The sequence below is a fragment of the Clarias gariepinus genome, chromosome 13 (genome assembly GCF_024256425.1).
Source record: "Clarias gariepinus isolate MV-2021 ecotype Netherlands chromosome 13, CGAR_prim_01v2, whole genome shotgun sequence".
Classification (NCBI taxonomy): Eukaryota; Metazoa; Chordata; class Actinopteri; order Siluriformes; family Clariidae; genus Clarias; species Clarias gariepinus.
In genome coordinates, this window is record NC_071112.1 from 32,744,110 (window position 1) to 32,771,821 (window position 27,712).

The following is a 27,712-nucleotide window of genomic DNA, read 5'->3' on the forward strand; positions in this document are numbered from 1 at the left end:
GCGCTAATCCCACTTTAGCTGTTTCAAAGGGAAATCAGTGTAACCGTGTCAGAGACAGACAGAGAGAGTGTTTCCCGTGTTAGAGCGCTGCAATTAGGCGCTGTACAGGCATTCAGTCGTTTGTACAGAGAGGAAAAAAAAGAGTCTTTCAACATTTTTTCTCCTTTTCCCCTTTCAACTCGACACAGGTCTATCTCGTCTCATCCGCGGCCTGCATGCGAGTTATTTCCTGTGACAGCGCTGGGGGTCGCCTGGGCCCAGGGATGATTTTAATTAAGAATAACCATGTGTATTTGTCACAACAATTATGCTAATTAGCCAAAAGCAGAGATTCCTGACCCTTCAAAGGTGTGGGTCTGCCTCATCTGCATACAGGAAGACAAGCCTGGCTCGCCTGCTGCTGCTGACTTCAGCCTGAACGAGCTTCCATTAGGACGTGGCGGAGTTTAAAAATCAACCATTAAAATATGAAAAAATATACGTATATTGTGCCGTGCAAAGGTTTTAGGCACCTGTGTTTTTTACTATGTTATACATGTTTATTTCACGATTTTATTATTAACTTAGTACAAAAAACTTCTGATTTCAGCAAAAAAATAATAAAATCTTGCAGAAAAGTATCTTAGTACAGGCCTGTTATTTAAAAGACCAAAACACAAAAACCGCCAGGGCTTTGATACACGATAGAAAGAAGCAGGTGAGATAAATCCCTCAGAAGGACCGTGTTTGGTTCTGCAGGATGTTCAGTAAAACTAAGCCGCTCATTTCTTTATAAAACTGCACACACTGTACTGAGACTATATTTTAAGCAAAGGCTCACAAATTACTGACTTTTTTATTATTAATTAATTAATGTTTTTTATAGTATTTTTTAAAATGTAGAAACATTTTCTTTTGGAGGCATCCCTGCTCTCACTCATCATCATCTATACCGCTTTATCCTGTGTACCAGGTCACAGGGGACTGGAGCCTGAACCAGGAGACTTGGGGCACGAGGAGGGGTACACCTTGGACAGGGCACACACACATACACTCAATTTGGAAACAGCAATTTACCCAATCTTCAATGTCTTTGGACTGTGGGAGGAAACCAGAGTACCCGGAGGAAAGCACGGACTCAGGGGAGCGAATCAAACCCGGACCCTGGAGGTGCCAGAGCACAGTGCTACCCACTACGCCAACGCTCATCCCTGGTCTACAGCTGTTATTTTCATGTACCTAGGAATTGTGCACAGTACTGTATGTGTTTAATTAGCGTTTATTTTGTTATGAGTGTGCACTTCTGTGTATTTCAGCATTCATCAAGCCAATACAACTCCACTAGTTAATTAAAATAAAATGTGTAAAGGCTACCACACTGGCATTTTCTCCATAAGTGGAGAAAAAATCAATTCAGTTATATATTGCAATTCTTTAGTGTGGCAAATTCAAGCATGACTACACTGACTCCATTATCAATATAAAATTTAAAAATATATATTTTTGCATTTGAAGTGGTAAAATGTTGCTGTTCTGTTATAATCCTACAGGTGGCGCACTCTGAACATATTCACACCGAACTGTGTCCTGTGTGGTAGGAACAAACTAAAGAAAAAAGAAAAAAGAAAAAAAGAAAGTCTGGAAAAAAAATATTAAATCCTGACATTTATATAATTGTGATACAGAATCCCAATACAAAAAGAATCAGCACCAAGGTACCGTGATCATATCGTATCAGGACAGCCCTGGTGATTCCTGTCCCTAATACACATACAGTAGTTACAAAATGATTCGTCTGGACATTTTTAAAATAATTTTATTTAAATATATTAAAGATATATATGTTATAGCTGCCAGTATAATTCACCTGCACCGTTGTGACAGGTTTACACAATTAGATAAAAAAAAATAATCTTCATCCTCAATCTTCATGACCTGGTATCGCACCATGAGCTGTAAAGTAGCCGTCATTTACATTTGTACAGAAGAATTTCCTCCGGGATTAATAAAGTTTTATCCTAAAATCATCCGGTTCATCACTAAACATAGCTGCTGATTAAACTGGAAACTTTTTTTTGCTTTTTGCTTTTTGCTTATTTCATATTCTACACACATTCATTCTAATAAGACGCCACTTTAAGCGAACCGAAATCAATAACACACACACACACACACACACACACACCCCAACAGCAGATACTTTCAGGCTCGCCTGATTGACCAAACCTCCTCTTCTAACCAGAGTCCAGCCTTTCGAGCCTCTTAATGCTAAGTGCAGCCATAACACCAGTATTAAAGGGGAGAGCGGCGCACGTATCTGTGGACGCGCTCGTCATTGAAAAGTCTGTGGCCTCTTGTACAGGGGTAATAATGAAACAGCAGACTTTACTAGAAGGGTCTCTGACAGTTTACGAGATCCTCGCTTTGGAGAGATGATTTGCCATTTTGAATGGGAGACCCTGGTTAAAAAAAAAAAAAAAAAAAAGGCTCCAATCAGGTTGAGAGCTCTCAAATCACTGGGCAGTTCTTCAGTCTGAACCAGCGTCTGATGAAGGCTTCCATCTCAGACGAAGGGCACGGCTGCTCTCAAGTGGAGACGCAGTTACACCATGTGTCCACATTATCATCGTGAAGGCACGGGGAGTAAAACTTCCCCGAGAACGGCCTTTACAAACTCGACGACTAAGAACAAGACTAACCTCTTCTTAGTATTTAAGCTTCGAAAAAAGCACTTGCGACCTTATTTAGACAAAGCGGAGAGGAAACCCAGACGAAACGAATCCACGTCTATAAAGAAGACGCACGCCGTCTGCGTCTATCCGCGCCACAACAGCTGTCTTTGTTTAATAAAGCAGCGAGTTTCACTACAACCCATAAAGCAAAGTGTTATCGAACAGCAGCCTTTATGGCGTTCGTCCTATTAGTTAATGAGCAGCCATGTTTGCCGAGCCCCGAACTAGCTGCTCAGAATTCCGCTCAGATCGTCCTGCTCTCCGAGTGCACACCTCGCCGCCTGCAAAAAAAGGAAAAAAGAAAAGAAAAAAAAAAAAGAGACATGGTCCAGCGCTTGCTCATCTTGTCTATACACTCTTTGCTCTCTTCTTAATGATACACTAACAGATTGTAAACATGCTGTTGCCGTTTCAACATCCCTCCCCTCCTCCTTTCTCATTTTTTTTCTGTGCATTTTTTAAACAATGTCCTTCATGTTAGAGTGGTTACAGGCAGCAGAAGGACATCATTAGAGCCATGGTTAAACTGCAATTTACACCATTAGGAAGGCAGGAGCAATTTTTATTGCCTAGTAAATTTCAGCTCTGAAATATTCGGACCATATGGCTCAATTTGTGTAATAACCTTAATTTCTTGCACCCTTCAGGTCCTCCTGCCTCTCCGACAGAGTTGGGCTTCTGTGCGCAAAAAAAAAGAAAAAAAAAAAGAGAGGCAAAGTGTCTGCGGTGCACCGGTGAGATTAATAAGGTGTCACGTCCTGTTTGGGTGAAGGCGTTGGAACAGCGGCCAGATGGTATCGCGGCAAATGACTGTCAGGGGTCCTGATCTAATCAATAGGATGTATTAATACATCTCCCATCGCTGGGAACCTCGTGGGGCTGCGGCGCAACATCTGGAAAGACTGGGGGGGGGGGGGGGTGATGGGAGGGAGAGCGACGGGAGGAAGATAGAGTGAGAGAGAAAGAGAGAGAGATGGAGGGAGGTACGGAGAAAAATGAAGGCAGGTAAAAAGGGAAAAAAAAGAGAGGAAAACTAAACAGTAAGAACGAGGAGAATTAGAGAGAAAGCAGTTTAGGAAAGGGAAAGATACGTCGTGGAGTTTGCATCAGATGAAAAAAAAAGAAAGCAGAAAGGCGACTTCTGACACTGGATGAACCTCTCTCTCTCGTGGAGCTTTGATAAGTGTTTGGTAATGAGGGGCGTCTGCACACATGGCGAGGGAGGCAGGTTTTTGGCGGCTAGGACCGCCTGCGCTCCGTAGCCTCATTCAGTCCTGCCGCTGTGACGTGCCCATTAATCAGCCTCTCTGGCACCGGCTACAGCACACAGCACAGCCAGGGATCAATAGCAGCACCAACCCCCCCCAACCCCACCCCACCCCTTCCCATCTCTAACTTCAACACACACACACACTCATACACACACTTACACAAAAGCAGAGAGCGAGTTATTGGATAGGCCTGCGCTGACTGGAGAATGCCACGCGTCTCCTCCTGATGCTCCGGTGCCACCGAACATTACGAAGAGGCATTATCGAGCATTACACCATCTGCTCAGCTCCCTGCCTGCTCGAGACCGTTCTGTGTCTGTGTGTGTGTGGCGAGGGGAATCTTCTCAAAAAGCCATAAAATACAAACTAAAACAAACAAACAAACAAATACATGTGGAGCTGATTAGATCCGAACTCTCAGGTTTCTGATCCGTCAAAGCAAGCAGTCACGTAACCGCCACGAAGCCCTGAGTAACACTGAGGTTCCTCCCAGAATGCTTGTTTCACTCAACACCTTCATGTTAACTCCATGAGAGAGGATCAACCTGTAGCCACGCAACAGTTGGTTACAGCAAAATCAATACGACACCCTACTGCAGGCCAAGTATTGACACAGCAGGCCGGACAGCTGATCCAGCACAAAGCTCGTGTCCAAAAAAGATCCAGCTGGATCAATGGATTATAAATGTAGCCCTGAGAAACTGTGCTAATAACCACACTCCGAATTCCCGGTACGTCAGGTGGCACGTGAGCAAAGAGGTAGATTCGGGAACCGAAGCACGGAAAAGCTGCTCGGAGAGCGTTAAATACTAGGAGAAGGCATCAACAGGAAATTCTTTTTTTTTTTAAATAGATAATAATGCATTTAATTTACTAACGGCAAAAAAATGCTGAGAAATAGATTTAATAATAGTTTTGCTGTCTGTATCATCTCGGATATTTAATCACCTGAGTGCTTTAAACACCTCATCATGGTGACTCTCAGTTTCTCCGGGTATTTCATTAGCGCTTAACAGATACGTTTGGCGAGTTAAGTATGTACATAATTTTGCACATCAAACACACATCGGGTTTGGAGTGGAGAGCTAAAAGTTAATGAAAACTGCACAAACGTAAAGCGAGTTATTTAAAGCGAACTGCAGCAACCTGACCTTTTAATCCTCCATTCCAGATGAACACTATGAATATTCAACCCCAAACCCTGCAGACTCGAAACAATAGAAACGAGCTTGAGTCTGATTCAAGGACGGTTGATATGGAAGTTTAAAAACATTTAAGAGTCGTGATCGCATTTCTTTTCATTAAAAAAAACAAAACAATGAGCAACAACAAAAAAAAAAAGGTAAGAAAACACGAGATGATAAATCAGCAGCACCCATTATCAGGTCAGGGTCATAACTCAAGAGGGCTGAGGACAGCGGAGGAAATTAATTATGAGTTGATTAACAGCAAACTACCTGATGTCACACGTTTGCCCAGCGCTCAAACGAACGCCGACTTCTGGAGGTCAAGACGAACCGGAAAGGGCTGCCAAGAGAATAGCAACGGCAACTGTAAATTATTCCCATAGAAGGAGAGAGGGCCGCTGATAAAAGGCTTAGCTCCGATGACGTTCATTAATTGCTACCCAAGTAATTAATTTCTGTATGGAGCAGGCGTTTCTCTGAAGCCCGGTGGGGGAAGTAGAGATTCTCAGTGGGACGTGGATCGCTTCCCCTCGTTCTGGTGTTGTGAGTCTCAGGGCAAATTTGTCGTGAATAAAGAGAAATACGTTTGTAGTGACGGAGCAGCTGGATCGTCTCAGAGTGTCATGGATCACCTAAGCAGGCTTTACAGGTAGACATGGGGAAATTGATTCCGTTACATATGGTGATTCTTTTGTGCGGCAGTAGTAGTTGTATTGTATAAAACCACACTGACTTCAAAATCAGTTTTTAATAATTAATTTTTTAATTTGTATATTTTTGCATAAATTAAATCTTGCAGTTCCTCTATCATCCTACAGGTGGTGCTCTATCCTGTTCAGGCTAATGTTTGCTAAAGTTGTTTAGAATTGTAACAATAAAAAATTTTTTTTATACTGAATCAAGATATTTATAAAATCACGATACGAACAGTGTTGTAATAGAAATCGAATCGGCTCACATGTATCGTGGTCTCATCGTATCAGGTGATTCCATCCCTGTTTGTAGGTGTCGGCAGTCATTAGGTTAGGTTTTAAATAGGGCTGTCAATAGTAAGGTGTTAATACATGTGATTAATTAAAATTTTTGAACACATTACTATTTTTTTTAAACGCAAATTAATTATACAACCCTATGGACCCTAATGTCTTCCCATAATCGCGGCACGGTTACCCGGCTGTGTGTAATAACGGCACGTTTAACGCGGGTAATAAGACGACTGAGGAAACATCTTCTAGATGGAAGTTTGGATAAAACCAGAGTTGTGTTCTTATGCTTCCTTCATGGGGAAATATTTTTACGAGAACACATTAAAAACAACATGGGAGCGGTGGTTCAGATGGCTAAGGCTCTCGGGTGTTGATGTTTGGATCTGAGGACCCGGGTCGAACCCTGCTGTCAGTAAGTCGTCATGCCCCCACACTACCCAGCCGCTGCATGCATGCCGGTCCCATTCGAGAGGTTTTCATTTTAACATTTGCTGAATATTACTGTTTGAGAAATTTTCCTCTAATCTGTTTCCTCTAACCAGTTTATCTTTATTCCAGCTTTTTATGTTTACAATACAAGTAAATCTGAGTACTTTTAAATTGTAATTAATCATGATAATCATGAGAAATGACTGTGAAAAAACTGACTATATAAAACATTTTAATCCATAAACAGCACTAGTTTTAAAGGTCCCATATATACATATAAGTGTGTGTTAATGCCTCTTACATTTACATTTAGGCATTTAGCAGACGCTCTTATCCAGAGCGACTTACATTTTTATCTCATTACACATCTGAGCAGTTGAGGGTTAAGGGCCGCGCTCAAGGGCCCAACAGTGGCAACTTGGTGGTTGTGGGGTTTGAACCTGGGATCTTCCGAACCGTAGTCCAATGCCTTAACCACTGAGCTACCCCTGCCCTCTGCTGAAATGCCCCATGGATAATGCATTTATTCAAACCTCACACTCTCTCCATGTCATTTATGCTATGTAAATGAGCTGCTCCTGAGCCACGCCCACCTCCAGAGAACTTCCCATCTGAGGACAGAATTTTGGGAGAGGGGTTCTCCTTATATGAGGTCACAATAGGAGGGAAATCTAACTGGTTTGTTGAAGAGTTGGTCGATATGGGAAAAAATACAAAAAGCAGTACTTTTGCATTAAACAGGTCCACTTTAAATAAAACTTTATCTACATAACAGCTTAAAGAATTGTTGTTGCTGCAAATTCAAGAAGAATGAAGAACCCACAGTCTAAATATCTAATAATTTGAAGTTTTGAATTTCAGCGCTCATGCCGTATAAGACAGTACCAGACGGTGATTATTAAGGGGAGAAGTGGACGAGATAACGGGACACACGGACATAAAGACACAGAGGAAGCAGATGTGAGCTGGATTTGTACGAACTCATCACACACACACACACACACACGTGTGCACAGAGTGAATAATCTCCCCAGAATAAAGCACTATGTGTTTGTCTGGAGACGGGAAGGAAAAGTCACTGATAAATGATTGTGAGCAAGGTTTAATTCGAATGACTCGGTTTAAATGGCACCATTTACATCGGATACCAACAAAGAAAGGTCAGCAGTAAGAGCTGGTCCGGTTGCAGTGCAGAGAGCATACCAAAGAGTCTACATGCATCTTATCTTGTCTTAGAGAAACACCTATATAACATTTAAACTAATACGTCATTCCTCAAACCCTTTCTGAGAAGTTCTTCCTTTACAGAAAGCCGTACGCGTGTTTAGTAAGCAGGCGCATCACAAGCACTCAGGATGTGATTAAACCTTAAAAGGTGGCGTTCAAGTTCCAGTACGCTGAAAAACTAATTATGGAATTTACTTTAATAAACGAGCATCGGACGTACAGTAATTACACAGCTTAACAGCGGCAGCGTTTATTGCCACCTTAAAAATGCTCAATTTCCTCTGCTCCCCATGAACCTTACTGCGTTTAATAAGAGCCATACCAAATAAAAATAAATAAATACAATAAATACAACAAATTTGTCAAAATTAGATAAATGCATAAATGATTTTTTATGGAAATCGATTCAATGATTCTCGAATAGTTAATTAAAATCAATATAAAAAAATAATTATATAGATTAATAATAAAAAAATAAGAAAATAAGAAATAATAATAATAATAAAAAAATTTATATGTAATAATAATAATAATAAAATAAATTTAAAAACCTACCTGCACTAAATTAAAATACTGTAAATAACAAAGGTTTGATTTCCAAACTTTAAAAAAATGCAGGAAAAAAATTTATTAAATGCCACTGTACAAAATTAAAAGTATTTTTTAAGAAAATGTTTTCTTAATCATTTCTGAAAAAAAAACTTTTAAAGATCTATTATAATATATATTCACTCATTGTCTGTTCCGCTTTATCCTGTACTGTATACAGGGTTACACTATTCCAGGAGACTTAGAGCACAAGACGTGGTACAATCTATCATAAGGCACGCACACACACACACACACACACACACGCACACACACGCACACACACGCACACACTCATATTGCTGAATATTGAGGATATCATCTAAATTAAACCCTTAAATAAGCATACAGTGCTAAGGCAACATGTATTTTACCATTAATCAGAAAAAAAAATACAAGAAATGACTTATAATGCCTTAGACATGAGTGGGTAAGAAAGGGCTATTTTTCCAGCTATTTCTGGTCTCTGTGTTCTGATTGGTTAAGAATATGCACTTCAGAGAACAATGCATGACATGAGTAGTCTTTCAGCTCAACAAACAGAGATTTTTTTGAGATTTAAAAAGAAGTATAAAATTCAAGCTTTAAATCTGATAAAAAAAATCCATTTCAAATGTAATTAAAATTGTACAATGCAAAAAAAGGGGCATAACATCTAAACACCTTCCTCATCATGTTATTTCTTAAGTTTACTTTGTATCTTAAGCCATAATTATAAAAGTTTTGTAAGGAATATGGGAGTGTATTTATCACATGACCAGACGCCCTGAGGTCTAAGAGCTGCCTACCTGCACTGTGAGCGCTGTGATGCTGCTGGTGTCGAGTGTTGGATCTCCGGGTTCTTGCTTGTACGCCACTTTGTAGTCAGAGATCAGACCATTGGGATTACTGGGCTGCGTCCAGTTCAGGAAGATGGAGTACGCACCAGTCGGGCGTGCCGTGGGCACATCTGTACCGTCCGGCTCCGCCTCGAGTGTGAGCACGGAGCTCCAGGAGCTGGAGACGGAGCCCTGAGAGTTGTGTGCCGTGACTCTGTACTCGTACTCAGTGAATGGCTTGAGGAAATCTGAGGCATCGATAAACTCCAGGGGACCTTCAGACCAGATAAAGACCAGGAGTTCCTCCAGGGTTCCTCTCAGTCGTCTGCAGGATAAAGGAAGGAAAACTGTTGAGTTTAAATAAATCCTGATAATCTTCAGATCTGGAGAAGCATATTTCTAGATATTTTATTAATTTCAAGCTTGTCCTGTATTATTGGAAAATAATTGAGCGTCTTTCAAGAATATATCTGTCAACAGAATGACATCATTTAAGCTTTAAATTAGGACATAGGTCTAGAAATATATCTTATAATTAGAAACATTAACTTCTCCTGTGCATTTAGATAAAAATAGACACAGTATATTGTGTGTGTGTGTGTTTAGGGGGGTTTTAATGAACCAGTCCGGAAAGCATGATGATAAAAAATGTCTGTCCTGTAAAGCTGTCCTAATGTTGAATAACCCTAATTTCGGAAAATCCTCTACAAAACAGCACAATCCAATACAGTGAAAAACAGCTCTGAGACAAAATGGCATCCGGGATTCCCTTGCGATTTAAAGGTGAAGAGACAACACTGTTACATTTGTGGGAGATTCATTTCCTTAGGCGCAATTAAGGTGTGGGGAAAGGGGACAGAAATTTAGTGGATTGGTATGATTTATACTGTATATTTGTGTCAAGGGCGTGAAAGACTCACTTTATCGGACTTAAGAACAAATCAGACTTACAAACATGCTCCTGGAATGAAACTCGTTCATAAGTCGGGGACTACCTGTATTCGCTGGACATTAAAAACAGTCACATGTCCTTATATTCATTTAGAATCCATGAGATGTACAAAAAAATTGCACTGATTTGTCACATGACCAAAGGTAGAGGCAAAGAAGACAAACTAGCAGAACTACTTACTGAAACACTGCCATACGGTATACTTCTATACGAAGCAAACAGACCAACTTAAATACCAATTCCTGCCTAATTCATGAAGCTGCCAGCTCACAGAGAGACCCGGAGGAAATGAGAACAGTGCACGGAGTGGGTACGAATGTCAGAGAGGCGGATGAAAGGGGGGGAGAGGCAGGGTGCTGTGCTCCACACAGGGCAAACCTCGTTAATTCAGCTACATTGAAACCTGTGCCGTCATGCTGCTGCAGAAATGACATACGGGGTCCTGTAATGTGGCCCCTGCTGGCCCCACTCGGCCCGACACTCCCTAATCCGACCCACCGCATTCAAATAACGGAAAATAGTGACAGGCAGGGGGAGAGAAGCCACACACCGTGCCTTTAAACTGCGGCATGCTGCGGGGAACAGAGGCCTGGCGTGCACTCACATACACACACACACACACACACACACACATAGAGATGATACATAACTATCCTTATAGAACTCTCTCCACTTTTACTTGATTTGTAAGTCACATGTGTGAGGACGAAACATCCGACTGATAAGAAGACAGGGACAAAGTCAACACTGGATAAACAGAACGGCTCTGCATCTGATGTAATGCTGATCTCTGGTATTAGACTAAACGGGTACCACAACATGCCAAGTCTTTTTAAGCCAACAGTGGATTCCGGCGCTCCTCGGTAAGCGGGTGGATTGCATTCTTCCCCGTTTATCCGAGCGCAAATCGCGGCTCAAAACAAATCCGGCCTCATGTGTTCTAAGCGCTTGCAGCTCCGCGGGTATGCTAATGATATTTCTTCAGGACTTATGCTGGCTTAGGCTGGTGTGACCTCGCGTATGGATGACATTGGTCAACATGCCATACTGCCCTTGACGAAAGCTCTTGCAACAGCATAGACCCGCGGGGAGAGGAGGAGAGGAGGAGAGGAGGATGAATAAAGGGTTTCAGAGCGCTCTGCAAACTATGGGAAGGCAAAGTCTGACTTCATTGCTACTGTAGGTCCTCATTGTGAAAATATATCTTTATTAAAGATAAAGTCGAGTGTGTATAGTGTTTGAGAGTCTACAGTGTTTTTATGTCTATGTAAAATTGTGTACAATTGTATAATCGTGCATTCGCAGTTTGCATGTTCTCCCCATGCTTGGTGGGTTTCCTCCGAGTTTTCTGGTTTCCTCCCACAGACCACAGACATGCAGATTAGTCTGAATGGCGATCCCAAATTGGCCGTAGTGTGTGACTCAGCGTTTGAGTGTGTGTTTCCCGCCTTGTGCCCTAAGTCTCCTGGGATAGGCTCCAGGCCCCCCCCTGCGACCCTGTACACAGGATAAAGCAGTATAGAAGATGAAAGAGATGAGAGATTAGACAAAAATAAACTCGTACTCGTGATATCACGCTAATAAGAATCTTAGACGGACAGACAGACCCGTGAACGGACCAATGGCAAGGAATCTCGACTTTGAGTTCCTAATTATTTAACACCACTGTACAACAAGAGAAACAATATTTTACTACAGACATTTGACCTTGCTGTGACCTTGACCCTGTTCCGCAAGTTCAAATGAGTTCATCTCCTGAATACAGCTGGTCCAACACTCATGCACTCATTCTTTGAATATCTCAGATGGACCGACTTCCCGAGAACCACCTAGTGGTGGAAAATGATATCTGATGTTTTATACTGGTGTACAGCCTCAGTGTTGATGCCACGTCTATAAAATAATCTAAAGTATGCCTGGTTGTGTTTTTACGGTGTATAAGTGCATGTGTATGTGCATGAATGGGGAGTCACACGGCATGACTACGGAGTCAGCAGGTCCCTCGTGTCTCCATCTCCATCCTCCCTGAACAGAGGCGAGTCAGAAGTGGCCTCTGAGGCTGATGTGATCGTGTCGTGTCAATGTAAGCCCCCTTCCTCACGCAGCACTGCAGCATCCTGTTTCATATCGCTCTTTCTAGCACCGCTGGAATAATCAGAGTCAGCGGGGCCGTGTCAGCTTCCATTTATAGCCCGTCACAAATGCTGCAGCAATCTCTCTCTCTCTCTCTCTCTCTCTGCCTGTGCCTCGCTGATAGAGCTTTGATATCCGTATATAAGCGCTCTGCATATAAGGCTTTTCTCTTCCGTAGAGTAGATGTTGACACGTGTGACCAAGCCGATTTGCCCCGTTCACCTCAAGGTCACGACATAATTACTGTTTATCATGTTTCATCACTACGCTGTTACGCCCTCAACCTCAAAGCCTTCTGCGCTCATGTCTTTATGTTTAAATAAAGTACTCATAGGACAATTTTTTCTATCCATCAAATAATGGACGAATCTATCTGAATTCAACTAAACTAAAAGTCAATACGTGGATCACCATTTAAATAATATTATGTCTTATACTTCCATACACAGGTATATACGGTAAAGCACAAAGGTGTACATGCCTTATTATTTCTGTAGGGGAAAATATTACTGCTACACTGCAAAAAAATGAGCAAGAGGAATATTCTCTAATCTGGACAGATCTGTCAATAATTTCTTAAAATAAGTTTACAGCAAATCTATATGAATAAAAGAACGGTTTTGCCTGTATGTTGGTCAGAACTCGCTCTGTAATTCTATCTTTACGTTTCATACATCAGAGGACCTGAAACCAGTTAATTTCCATCTGTCTGTATGTTATGTTTGGTAATATGTTCGTCTAGACAGATTTTGTCACAGCATCATGCAAAACTGTCTGGACAGACTTCAGTGAAACTTTAATAAATAAGTCCGTCGTTATTTGCCTGAAGTTAAATCTGCACTATAAATAAAATAAAAATGTTGAGCAGAAGTGAAGTTATGAGCACTTTTGTGCCAGATTACGTCAAATCATCTAGTGTTGCTTTTGCATCAAGGTGGGTGTGGCTATACGCGATTATCACCGCGATTGAAGACTCTAAAACAAGGGTAATGCACCTATAAGCCATATACTTATTTTTAACTTTAACCTTTTAAATATTTCTACAAACTTATTACTTACACTTCACTCTATTTACTACTTACACAAGATTAGAATATAAGATTATTAAGTTCATTTCTACTCAAATGTTGCTAAGATGAAAAATGTTTATTAGGTGGGAATTTCGCTTCTCTTAAGAAATAAATTCCTAAAACTATAAAATTTATTTGCCAATAGATAATTTAATCTTGCTTGAAATTTAATTAAAATTTGATTACAAATCACCTTAACAATATTGTCTTTGGTTTGTTGTCGTATTTTAAGAAAATGATGATGTATAGTACGTAACTATATTCAAGATATTATTATATTATATTATATTATATTATATTATATTATATTATATTATATTATATTATATATTGTTATATATAATAGTATATTGTAGTATAAGATGATTTCTAAAAAATGATTAGAGGATACAAAAGACATAAAAAGACATTGTAAAGTATTGCTAAATAAAACATCCAGTGACTACCCAGAGGCAGGTATCCTGTACAAGAGAGAGGCTTGAAAGAGAACAATAAGGCTGTTTTGGGCAAACAGGGAGATTAGAGTAACCCCAACATCCACTCCTTAGAGCCGCGGTGAGCAGAAAAGCATCTCACGTGATCCGACGTTACGCCTGACCTCACACGGCTTTAACACTCCTGCAGTCAACAGCAGACTGATTATTTATAGAGGGCACAGACTGTCGAGATCACGTGTGTGTTGGTACCTGTAAAGGAAGTATGCAGTGATTAAACCATTGGGTTTGCGTGGAGGACTCCAGTGCACTTCAATAACCGCTGCTCCTGCTGCACTGAGCTCAGGAGGGTCCAGAGCCTTTGGTTCTGCTTCAGATGTCCGGACAGAGGTGCCTTCTCCTACACCACAACCATCTACAACAGTGTGTTACATTTATATATTTATTTATTTTTTTTGCTTTGCAAAGGATCATTCCCAAAACGTTCCCGAACAAAAATACGATTAAAACACAGAGCTGTTAGAGGAGATAACTGGACAGTACCAGCTTGGCAGACTTGAACTCTGATATCGTAGGTGGTGTATGGGTCGAGTCCATCAAGCAGCAGGAACCGCTGAGGACCAGCTGACCGCGACAGGGGGCGCTCTGTACCGGCATTCAGCAAGACGCTGTAGTCCAGGGGGAGACTGGCGTTATACACACCTGAGGACACGAGACAAAAGGATCGTTCAGTAAGAATAAACATCTGACAGTTTCAGTAGCCATGATTTAGTCACATCATTTTCTCTATCTATTGCACTAGAGATGAATACAGATGACTTTCAGACTCTTGGTGAGACGTGAGATTTAAATGCATTAAAATCAGATCATAACACTGTCTCCAGAGGCAACACTGTCTACAGTGGACACTATGCATGATGGGAGCATCGCTTCATGTCCTTCCCTTCTCACCCTGACACGCCCATCACTCTGGAATAGGCTCAGTCTGGACTCATCAGGTCACATGACCTTTCTCCATCGTTTTAAAGTCCAGTCTTTACGATCCGTAGCAAACTGAAATCCTTTTTTTCCGGAGTATTTTTTTAATAACAATTGGGTTTCTCTTGGACACACAGCTGTTTAGTTCCAATCCTGTGAGTTCTCATCACACTGCATGTGTGTGTGTGTGTGTGTGTGTGTGTGTGTGTTTGGAAATGCTCTTACTTTCACTTTTAAACATAGCTCTGATTTGTACGGTAGATTTTTTCTTTTTTTACGATGCAACTTCACCAAGCGTGTAAGTGATCTCTATTCATGATTTTTTCTGACCACAAAACTCTCACGATCCTCCCAGGTTTTAAATCTCTATGAATGTTTTTTTTTTTTTTTTTGCTTGTTGCAGAACAATAAGTCGACCCTTCTGAAGTGGTGTCTTGACTTCAGGCAGTGTATAAACCCTCTCCATAAAGATTACTCACTTTTTGCTTTTAAAACTAAAAGTGACAATTTTGACACAAAATGGTTAAAATTCATAATTTTTTCTTGGAATATGAAAATATAGATTGGAAGATAAACTGCTTCAGAGATAATGCCTCCTTGTTTTTTTAAAGACTCTATGAAAAAAAAGAGCTTTTCCTACTGTATGTAATCATATTCCTTATAGAGCAGTAATTCTCCGTGTGCTAAGTTCACGCTTCCTAACTGAGTCCTGCTGATTTCCTTTTTGCTTTCACACACCCTTCTGAAAATCTGCCATGACACATTTGAAGACAGAGATCCGGGCCCTGGTGTGGGAGCTTTGTTAATATTCCCATCACTGGTGCCTTTCATAATTTACAGCAACTAGAGGCTGATAGGTTATTCAACATTTATGAGGCCTGCAATGTATTCCGAGCGGCCTGATTATCTTTACAAATGAAAAAGTTAAATTATTCAACTTCCTTCATTGCCACCTCCCTTAGCAGATGTAGTCTTTTGCCTGAGACACAAACCCCACTCAAATTAGACAGTGCTTTGATCAGCGCTCCCCTGCCAGGGAAGTTCAATCGCACAGGTCCTTAAGTTCTATTATTTACAACTAATCACGGACTTTGGAGTTTTCCCCCACTTTCAAAACGAATGAGAGTCTAATAAGAAATAATGGCGCGGAGGAAAGAAAAAGGAATGCGCTATCAGATCCGATACGTCAGATGCAGGCGCGCCTCGCGGATCCACGGCCGATCTGGTATTCGGACCTAACCAACCGTGAGAGATTGTAGTTTAAAGCCATAGATTTTTTTTTTTGGCCCCTCAGAATGTAAAGTCGATAAACGGTCCAGGCTATGTAAATGTTTTCGGTGGCCACGGGGTCTAGTTAAGGGCTTTTAAGGTGTAATTGAGGCTTCTGAACAGGTTCCTCTCATACGGAAGAGGCCTAATGAGACAATAATAACAAAAGATGGACCATCTGCGGCAGACAATCAAGCCTGCTTGAAGGTAGCACACATGCATATATATATATATATATATATATTCTCACACACACAAAAACACACTCGCATTGCATGAACAGCTTCCCAAAAACATACCTGCTCCCTTTTTCTTCCTGACACACACACACACACACACGCATGCATGCTTAGCAGGTGGACAGTGTAATAGGTGTGAGCGTGCAGGGTTTGAATGGGAATGAGATTGTGTCAGACCCTGTGGAAGCACAACCTGAGGATGAAGCGGAAGAAAAAGAGAGCGAGAGAGAGAGAGAGAAGGGGGGCAGGAGGGGGGCAGTTGTTTGTTTTGTTCCCACGCATGTTTGTTTGTGTTCCCGCTCTCTGGGTGGGAGAACGCTCGGTCTTGGCAGCCCCACAATGCTCAGCGGGACCCTGCAGATGGGCCGCCGCTGCCTCAAACGCAAACACACGCTGATTGATCAGCGGAGGCCAGTGGGTTGCAGACTGCCACCGCAAAGATTAGAGGAATCACTGAGGGCCGTCACAAGGACAGGACATTTAACACTAGAGATTTGGTACAGAGTAAAAAACAACACTGACAAAATCTACTACAGAGAGTCACGGAGAGAGAGAGAGAGAGAGAGAGAGAGAGAGAGAAAACACATGCAGATTTAACTAGAGAATGAGTTGCTTCTGTCACTACTCACACCATTCAGCCATTTCGACCCTTTTGCTGCCAAAACAGTTCTGACCCGTCAAGGCCCGGACTCCACTAGACCCCCGAATGCGTGTGTGTGTGTGTGTGGCACCGAGTCTTCAGCAGGAGATCCTTAAAGTCCTGTAGATAAGGTGTGAAGTCGAGCCTCCATGGATCAGACTTGTTTCCCAGCACGTCCTAAAGACGCTCGATCTGATTGAGATCTAAAGAATTTGGAGTCCAAATCTACACCCTGAACTCAAGGTGACCCCAAGTCATGAAGGGGTGTAATTTGGTCTGTAACAGTGTTAAAGTAGCTGGGACGTGTCTGAGTAATCCACATTAAAATCAGGACTGCCTCCGCCCACAGTGCATCCTGGTCTAATGAATCATGTGGACGACTGCGTGTGTGTGCATCACTTCTCCAGATAGGTGACACCCATGATTCATCAGACCAGACCACCTTCTTCTATTGCTCTGTGGTCCAGTTCTGATGCTCAGGTGCCCATTGTTGGAGCTGCTGTTGGTGGAGGAAACGGGTCAGCATGGGCACTCGGGCCGAGCTGCAGCTACACTGCCATGCACGGTGTGTTCTGACTCAGGTCTATCGAAACCAGTGTTCACTTTTCAACAATTTTATATGAAAAAATACCATTTTATTAAAGAATTTTTTTTTTTACAATGCTCATCTTTCTACACAGTTTTATAGACACTTTAGGGTGACGGATCATTCCTAAAACATGCAAAAACCTTAGTCTAGAATCAACTATATAATAATGAAATAAGTAAAAACAACAACAACAAAAACAAATCAGCCGAGTAAAGCTGAAGGCATTAGCTACAACACGCAGCATGGACTCTCTGCAGCCCCTCAGTAAATCACGCCAGTGTTAGAAAATCCGCCACTTGAGTTTGAATGTCGAGCTAATTGATTCCCGGCTACGTCAAGCCAGCGGCTGACTCACATAACAATCCTCGCCACGCTCCTCGTAAATTTCCTCACGCAGACGCTCACCCTCTCTCTCGCTCTCTCTCTCTCTGGCCGAAGCGCAGATAAATCACCGCTGAACGACTGATAAACAGAGAAGGTGCATCACGCATTAGGGTGAAAACATTACCTGGGAGTGACCACGCGACAAAGACAGAGCGCGGCCCCAAGACGCTGACGTTATACGGGGCAGGGATTCTCTCCGGGGAGGACGCGGGGGTCTGGATGATGTACTGGTTGCTCACGCTGCTCCCAGCATCCGTACTGGCCTCCAGCTCATACACGTATCTGCAGGAACACGATCGTGAAGGACGCATAAACACTCATGTATTTCTGAATTTGACACTCATAGGAAAAAAAAAAAAAAGTTAAGAACTTTAACTGAAGGCTCGGTGTTGATTTTCCTGCTCCCGCTTAACGCTCCCAGTGGATCGATAAAGGGTGATGCCATTAAACAGATGACGGTGTTAATGCAATGCTGATCAGAGCCTCCACGCTGATCTTTCACAGGCCTGATAGATACTTCACACACATGCATATGAATGCCATGCTCGTGTGTGTGAGTGTGTGCGGGTTATAAAACGCTAAAAGGAAAGCTCTTTCAACATGTACATGACTTCACAAGATAGATTTAGCTTTTTAACAGCGAGACGTGTCGGTGCAGAGGTCCGTCTCGGGTCACTCTGAACATTCCAGGCTTTTAATTCGCCATAAACTCCACACACAGCCATTAAGTATTGTTCCAGCGCAATCCCTTTACAATAAGGCCATCAGAAATCATATCCCGCTCTCATCACTGCCAATAAAGTGCATTAGCGGTGCAGATTTGCCACTGGAAACGTTTTACACGCGCTCACGCTGAGCCAGCACGACATGTCTCGTTAGAGAGTGTGTAAAAGTGTGTAATAAGACTTAAGTGGCACAAACATGTTGTGACGCACACACGGATTCACACTCGGCAAGTTACACAAATTAAAACTAGAGAAAGTCGGATAGACATAACACACTATGATTGTCGGGATAAAAAACGACAACAGTGTGTGTGCAGTGTGTCTGTGCATGAATGTAAGATGTAAGTGGCCAGTGCATCAGAGCTGCATCAAAGGAAGCCGCGTGCTCCTATCAGGTTAGCTCAGATGTTTAGGGGCGGATTGGGGGAGGGGGGTGGGCGTTAATATTTCACTCATCAGCCAGACTTTCCACTGTGGTGAGGTACGTGACAGCTAATCAACACTGTCATAAATAATCGATGAGCACAGCCCACCGGTTAGCTGCGTCCCGCGCCTCGCTACAGTCGCGGCGGATAATGAAGCGAGCGCTCGCCATTGTGCCGAGCTAAATTGGACAAAGGAAAGAGAAAAGGTTCGAGCAGCGGAGAGGGGAATGCCTTTTGGCAGGTCATCTGGAATTACGGCAAATTAAACGTCATGCCTCGGCGCGACCCTCTTTGAAGCCATCGTACAAACAAAGACGAAAAAAGGATGGGGGGGGGGGGCACACAGTGACCTAAACAAACCATCCAATCAGAGCTCACGGATGGTTTTGACATGTCAGATATGTGCCGTAGACATGGACCGACGGGATTTACAAAAAAATAAAATAGAAAACACACACACACCCAGGAGTCAGTAGTGAAGCTCTGAATGATAACTTGGGCATTACCTCACCTCTCTCTCTCTCCCTCCCTCTCTCTCTCTCTCTCTCTCTCTCTCTCTATAGATAACATAATGAAAACAAACAGATTTATATTGTATCTTAAGCTGCTTATTGGACGCAGGCCGTCTTTTCAAATATTTACTCTCTATATTGCATAAACAACACAATCCGTATGCATACAGGCTGTGTGTGTGTGTGTGTGTGTGTGTGTGTGTTTTTAAACAGATAAAAAAAAAAATCAATGCATTCTATACTGACTTCACTTTTGCACTCTGGATCGTTTAAACATTTTTAAACACAAATGAGAAAATTTAAATGTAAATTATTAAAATTCATTATAAACAAATTGCAAAAAAAAAATCAACCATTAAAGGAGTTTTCATGGATTTACACTCTGGATTTTTATTTGCTCTTGTTAACAAATGATTAAACAGTTTTTAACAAATTATTGCATATTCTGTAAATGTGTTTAATTTTCTTTATAATAATATCATTAATCTTTAATACTAATTAATGATTAGTAGATTATTTATATAATTTTTGTTAAACATTCGTTCTAACTGATCGAAACATATAAAAACCCAAATTTCTTTCAATAGAATCTATAACAATTTCAGGTAAAAAATAATGAATAATTATGAATTCATTTATTAATTAATCTTTATAATAAAGCACTTCAGGTTTAATCACAACTTATTTCTATATTTTATTTAAATGTCCATCATTTCTATAAATCTGCTTTATAATAAATATTCATAGTTATACATTAATAAAAAATAAATGATTTGAATAATTATGACAAAAAGATCCCATCTAAATCTCTTACTCTTTTACTCATCCTGTTTCAGTAACTGGTGTACACACACACACACACACACACACACACACCTTCATTTCTTTATCATTGTCCTGCTCACGTTCAAAAAGTTTTCTAATGATTTGTCTCTCTGTGTCTCCTGAACAGGTATTAAATAAAACACAGAGGATTAAGAGCTGCTTGCTGTGTGTTCGAGATGTGTGTGTGTGTGTGTGTGTGTGTGAGAGACAGGACCTGGTGTTGGGCTGCAGCTGGGTGTCTGTGTGTTTGCTCTCCTGTGGGCCGCCGGTGTACACGCCCTCTCCGTCACGCAGGAGCTGGTAGCGGGTGAGACGGCCGTTGGGTCGCGACGGCCGACTCCAGTAGAGCTCCACGGCCGTGTTGTTCACCGTGACGTGCCTCGGTGCGAGCCAGACGCCTGTGTGTGTTCAACAACAATAACAACAACAACAACAACAACAACAAAGCAGGAACGTGAACCTTTGACATAAAATTGAGAAATAAATAAAAAGGAAATACAGTGGCAGATAATGAAAGATCTATTTAAAAAAAATGATGAACACTTTGGGTGCTCTGTGTGTGTGTGTGTGTGTGTGTGTGTGTGTGTGAATGCACTAACCTTCTGGTGCATCTTGCAGCGTGCGGCCCATAGATGGCTGACTTGCTCCGCAGCCGGCCACCGTGCACGCCGTCAGCACGAAGCTGTAGTTGGTGTAAGGCTGCAGCTCTACACACACACACACACACACACACAGCCAGCATGGATACACTCAGATAAGTAATACCATACACACACACACACACATACACACACAGGATTATTTTCTTTCTTCAAGCATTAGATACTATAAACAGATAATTATTAGTGATCTGTAATTAAATTACTCTCTTACTGACAGATTTGTAAGTGTGTGTGTGTGTGTGTGTGTGTGTGTGTGTGTACAATTTACAAATATAAATTTAAACTGCTGCAAATATTTAAAACAAATCCCTCAGTAATAGTACACGATTCTAACACACACACACACACACACACACACACACACAACAGCGATCCTCTCGTCTCATAAACCAGACAAATAACTTTTTTTCTGTCTTTGAAATATTTGCTTTCTTTCAGACAATCGCGCTCCGATGAAGGAGTTGCAGTTCGCAGGTGGAGGAGCTGCAGGTTAGTTAGTATTCCGTCCGTCTGCCTTCATTTAACCCCAACACAGATCAATGTTTTCAGAACGCTGAATTGTGTTTGGGTTAAGTAAAGAATTCTGTCGAGCATACTAAACACGAAGGGACAGCCGCTGAACACTGTCTTTAAAGCTCGGCCTCGCTATTGCCATGCACGCCATGTCTGCGTGCGCGTGTGTGTGTGTGTGTGTGTGTGTTTTGGCATGGCAAATAACCTCATCACAACATTATTTGCCGTGATCCTGAACCTTTATCATGCTACCTTTTGGTTCCAACTTTATTTTAATGTTCATTTTTAATTATTTACTTTACTATGAATATTATACACACACACGTCATGCGCAAAAATCTCTGCAGCAACCTCTATTTTTCTTAATTAGCCCGTTGTATGACGTCATTAAAATGTGCAAACATCTCCTTGTAGAACAGTTATAATTTTTCACTTGAACATTTTTCAAGCTGACTCAAGGGGGCGCTCTAGGTCTGATTAATCAGAGATATGCAACTTCAATAATAATAAAAGAACAAAACAATAAAATAAGAGGTGTACACTCATTTTAGCGCTCCGCTCTCACGCGGGCCGTTTGCGGCTCGAGACTAACGCGAAGTGAAACAACGCCGTAACTGTCATCCAAATTGTTCTGTACGGTGCGAGGAGGAAGTGCGCGGTAATAAATGACAGCAAACAGTCGTTTATTGACAAGCTGCCATTTACCGTTTGCATTAGTGAATATGAGGAGATGATGGCTGCGCGTCCGTCCTCCCTAAAGCGACCGGACCGAAGGAGAAAGATCCGGAAAGCGGGCCTAAATATCTGAGAGCTGACTTCATGTGTACGATGAATTAGTTTTTTTTTTCTTTTAACACTATTAATCCCCCCCTCCCCCCTCCCCCCTCCACCTATCTGGAGGGTATTACGGAGTGATTTGTGGGGCCCGTGTGACGGCCGAGATGACCCGCGATGCCTCTTTACAGGCTCGGCTTCCTCCCCGGCGCTCCGTCCCTCCCCCACGCGCCCCCGCTCGGGCAGAATTTAGAGGAGGTTGAGGTTCGTCTCGTCCTCCTCGCTCCCCTCATGTGTCACAACACGGCCACTCAGATGTGTGTTCTGTGACAGAGAAAGATTAGCTCTGTACCGGAGTGGGACAGGCCCGAGCTCGGAGCACGACCAACCGGTGACTTTGAACGCTGGTGTTTCTGTCTGCACCAGGGGGGGAGGGGAGGGGGGGGTCTGTGTGTGTGTGTGTGTGTGTGTGGGGGGGGGGCGAGTCGTTAGAGCTCGGATCACATTAAATCATCGAGGTGTTTAGGTGTGTGTCGTTTGAAAAGAATACTGAGAAAAATTACTGCCTCTCTGTGTGTGTGTGTGTGTGTGTGTGTGTATGTGTGTGTGAGCTTTAAAGGAAAATTATTATCCAGCAAAATGTCATAAAAAAGGAAAACAAAAATACCCTAAATAATAAGAGTATTTCAAACATTAAAATGTATGGCTTTTTTTTATACAAATATCTTCAAATGCACTGATAATAAAAATCATTATCATTAGAATTATGTACTTTTAACAAAATGTAACAGAACATAATGTTATATTATTTTAACATTTAAAGTTTTAAATAACAATGTCATCTTAAATATATTTTTATTTATTATTAATATATTTTACTGGCATGTTTTTAAAAAAAATATATGATTCAACATTGTCATCAAGGTTCGAGTATTATACATACTGTATTATTGTTATTATTATTATTATTATATAAATATAATTCTATACACACAGTATATCTTACAGTCAAATAAATATATACTGTATATCTGTACATACATTTCAGAACCTTACTGTATACAAGCTAATGAAAAGTATTTCCAGTATTTTATTATTAATCAGGTATTATTTCCTCTTGATTGTTGATTTCTGAGTGAATTCAGCTCAGTTAATTTGTGCATCTTCTAAAAGTAATGAGCCTGTAAGTGTTTGACTGTAAGAGTCTGGGAAAGTCTTGAAGTCATGATAATTTTCTCTCTCTCTCTCATCTTTAGGCAGATAATTTGGCAATTAAGTCTAAACAAAAGGGCACTGTTGTGCAGCGGCACTTTCGCAGGAATCACGGCGCTTCGTCTGAAGATGCTCTGAGTGCCTGAGTCAAGGTTAACTTATTCCAACGCTGAGGTCAATTACTACCAGCACATTTTGTTTGCAAATGTGCCATGGTATCATTCTCACTCTGGTTCACCCTCCCTCTCTCTCTCTCTCACACACACACTCACACACACACACACACCTCCACACATAGCTGCTGTGTTTAAGTCGATTCAAAGTCTAAATGTGAGACTCTCTAAATGTTAAACACTCAGTTAAGGAAAAAGTTGTAATGATTTCAGACGACTTTTTAGGGAACTCAGTGATCTAACACCGCTATCAGCTCTTCCATTCTTTTTTTTTTTCTTTGGACAATGCAGTTTAACAAAGTGGCTCTTTTATTTATTCTGTTATTGTTCTTAGGGAGGGTCCTGAGCACAGAGGCTGTGAAATATAAATGTGTGAAGAGAGAGAGAGAGAGAGAGAGAGAGAGAGAATGTCTCTAATAAAACAATCAATCCACACATTTGGGACGCAGAAGACTCTTTTCTTCAACATAAATAAATGCAGCATGGAGTTCACGGCCTGCCGCTGTCTCTCAACATGTCCTAAATGTGCTGTATTTCTCCCCCCCTAAAAAAAACCCAAAATCTGCCCTGATATCGTGACACGCCCAGAATCCCAGAGCGACTGATTGGCACTGTATGCCCCTCCTCGTGTGTGTGTGTGTGTGTGTGTGTGTGTCAGCTCCAGGGCCTCGACAGTGAAAGCGTGGGAGCCCCAGCGCTGGAATATCTTTACTTAGCAGAGATCTGCTTGGGTGCTTTGGAGGAACCCTGATTTCAAGCTTGTACACAAACATGAGCTGCGTTCCAGGACTTCATTCCAGCCTGATGTCTGAGGAACGACGAAGAGTCACGACGGAGAGGAAACCATGAGAGCAGCTCCGTAAATCATTTAGCATTAGAGACCTAACACGTCATGGCATCCGACTAAACTCCTATCAGATCTCGTGTCTGATGAAAGTCTTATGTTAAAGAAGTGAAATATTACAAAAACTCCTTTTTTTATGGTTTCAGTAAATGAAGGCAGTTTACCACGGATATCAGTGTCTCAAAGGAAGTCAAGCCAAATGCCTCGGCTCGCTCTGCGTGTGTTTTCAGCGTTCCCACAGCCGTCTCTCTCTCTCTCTCTCTTTCTCTCTCTCTCCCAGGACAAGCTCCCAGCATGCCGTTTCATTCATATTAATTGTGACTGGAAGAAGATCAGACGCTTCCCAAAAAATATGCGCCCCACTCAGATTTGATAATCATGTCATTGATAGTGTCAGCAAGCGAGGAACGACTAGCATTTGGCTTTTTTTCCCCATCATCTCTCTCCACATGAATTATGCATATCATATTTCCTCCTGAGAGGGACACTTAAAGCACATATGTCCTATTTGCATGGAGACATTTACATAAATGTTTTACAAATGAAAGAACTGCTGTATTATTATTATTATTATTATTATTATTATTATTATTATTATTATTATTATTATCAGTAGGAGTAGTAAAATACTCTTCTATTATGGATTATTATTGTGCACATGTTAATATAAGTATATATTACTGGTGTAATAATATTAAAAATCATAACAATCATAGAAATAATATGTTTTAGTGTATCATTATTATTTTTCAAGAAATATATACTTCAATAAACAAATGCATAATAATAATAATAATAATAATAATAATAATTAAATGCATGTTGTTGTTGCTACTTAAACAGATGCAAATTATTATTATTATTATTAGTATCATTATAAAAGATAAAATGGTTTATTAGTAAAATAGTTTTTTTTTTTATTATAGAGGTAAAATGGTTTAAAAGGTGAACTTATTCCAAGGCTGAGGTCAATTACTACCAGCACATTCTGTTTGCAAATGGTATCATTCTCACTCTGTTCTAGCAAAACATATAAACATTTGCATACCAATGACAATATTATTATTATTATTATTATTATTATTATTAATAATAATAATAATTATAATAATAATAATAATAATGTTTAATAAAACACATTTCTTATTCTTATTTAATACTAATATTAAATATACTAATACTAGCCATACATGTTTATATAAACATAATAATAATAATAATAATAATAATAATAACAGTGATGTGTTACAATTATCAATCATCTTTTTATTATTATTACACAAATTAGTCCATTATATTACAATAATTATATTTCTCTTATGATTCCAAAATAAAGCAGAAATCTGACTCTCCACAGTGAGCCACTCTCTCAGCGTGTGTGAAAAGCTGTGTGTTGTGCAGCTGCCTGTTTCCATGGGTTAGGCTTAGCAAAGCGTGTGTGTGTGTGCGTTTGCGTGCGTGCGTGCGTGTGTGTCCCCGTGCAAATTCCCGGCCCAGCAACGGATGGCTCGGGGCCAGAATCGCAGCTCCACTCCTGGGCAGATATAAAAGAGACCCCACAAATCACGGGGGCCCTGGCGCCTGATGGGCAGGGCAGCACGCTCATTGCGGGAATCAGGTGTAAATTCAGTCATTAGATTGCTTCCAGAAAACAGCGTGCATAAATAAAGGGTTGTCTGCGCTGAGGGGACGCTGGACCCACTCCCTCTTCTCTCCGTTACCGTTACTGCTGCTGCTGGAGGTGTGAGGGAGTGGCTACTCTCAGCTGCCCTATAGATTCATCACTCACTCTCAGCTCACACACACACTCACACACATCAAGTTTAGAACCAGTACTTTAATTTTTTTAGAAATTAGCTTGAGCATGATGCAGTCGACATGTTCCTCAAACACACGAGTCTGTTCAAACACTTTAACTTGATTTTTAGTGGCTCTAAGACACTTGTGTAATATCACTTTAAAATACACACTGCGATACCTTGGACGCTGTGCTCCATCTCTCCGTGCGTGTGTGTGTGGATGAGTCCAACTCCGGTTTGGTTAATCCGATACTCTCGCACGATGCCGTTAGGTTTAGACGGGGCCTTCCAGCTGATCTGAAGAGCTTTGGGCCCTAGAGCGCTGACCACTGGAGGAGCAACCCCTTCTGGTACCCCCTGGACAGTCACTGCCACCACCTAGTCACACACACACACACACACACACACACAGAAAGGAATTACAGAGCAATTTGCCCTAATGGAGGCTTGGATATCCTTCTCTAATAGAATGTCACTAGTGGTTTCGGTTCTTGTCTTTAGGAGTGGCAGACTATTAGGAGAGGGCAGGGAGAGGTGGTTAAGGTTCTTTCTTTCTTTTTATTTCCCCCCCCCCCCCCCCCCCCCCCCCCCCCCCCCCCACCGGTCTCTGCTTGTTTGCAGCCTGACCCAGGCACTAGCCTGATGTGCTTCTGTGAGCCCACAGAGTGTCCGCGGAGATTAAATCAGCCTCCTCGGGTCCCCCATGCCCTGGCAGGTAATTGCTCACCTTGTATTGGGGCCCAAAATAATTGCAACTGTTTGGGTAATGCTTGCAGGTGTACAAGTTAATCCCTCCACCATGCCTCACTTAAAAACTGCCAAGTTTGGGAAGAAAGAGGAGAACGAGCGAGACGGAAAAGTATCATCAGAGGCCCGGAGCCGCAACGGCGCATCCTGAGTGCGTCTCAAAAAGTGCTGTTTCGGTTCTCTCCTGTTTCCTGAGTACGCCTCGGAGAACAATAATCACCCGATCTCGAACGGGACACGCAAAGGCTCGAGTTAGTGCTTTCATCTGGCGCAGACAGCAATTATAGCGAGATAACACTGATGTGGTTAGATACTGTAGATGCTCCTGAAGAACCACACGGCCGCTATCGGAAACATCCAGTCGGCTCAGCACTTCATAATTAGAAAGCAGGAACACGGCTGGGGCCGGAAGAACAAACATCTCCAGGTAGAGGAGTTCTGCTCTGGCTCCATCACGCTAATTTTATACCTTCAAAGGGATGAGAGGTAAAATACGAACAATAACGGGTCAAAACTGAGCTTTACGAACTTTTCACGCAAACAACCCGAAACCTTCAGTGGAAGTGAAGAAGTAAATGAAGATTTTTTTTTTTTGA

General features: G+C 41.6%; 1 protein-coding gene across 1 annotated transcript in view; it reads right to left on the reverse strand.

Annotated features, from left to right (window-relative positions):
• The window catches only part of ush2a (Usher syndrome 2A (autosomal recessive, mild)), a 213,367-nt gene that overhangs the window by 16,467 nt on the left and 169,188 nt on the right, over window positions 1–27,712 (reverse strand). Inside the window, exons 54-60 of the mRNA XM_053509206.1 lie at window positions 26,549–26,747; window positions 20,992–21,099; window positions 20,607–20,790; window positions 18,030–18,187; window positions 14,350–14,508; window positions 14,059–14,221; window positions 9,188–9,542 (exon numbers count right to left, since the gene is read on the reverse strand). Coding sequence (XP_053365181.1) covers window positions 9,188–9,542; window positions 14,059–14,221; window positions 14,350–14,508; window positions 18,030–18,187; window positions 20,607–20,790; window positions 20,992–21,099; window positions 26,549–26,747 — 1,326 coding nt within the window. The remainder of the gene's footprint in view (window positions 1–9,187; window positions 9,543–14,058; window positions 14,222–14,349; window positions 14,509–18,029; window positions 18,188–20,606; window positions 20,791–20,991; window positions 21,100–26,548; window positions 26,748–27,712) is intronic.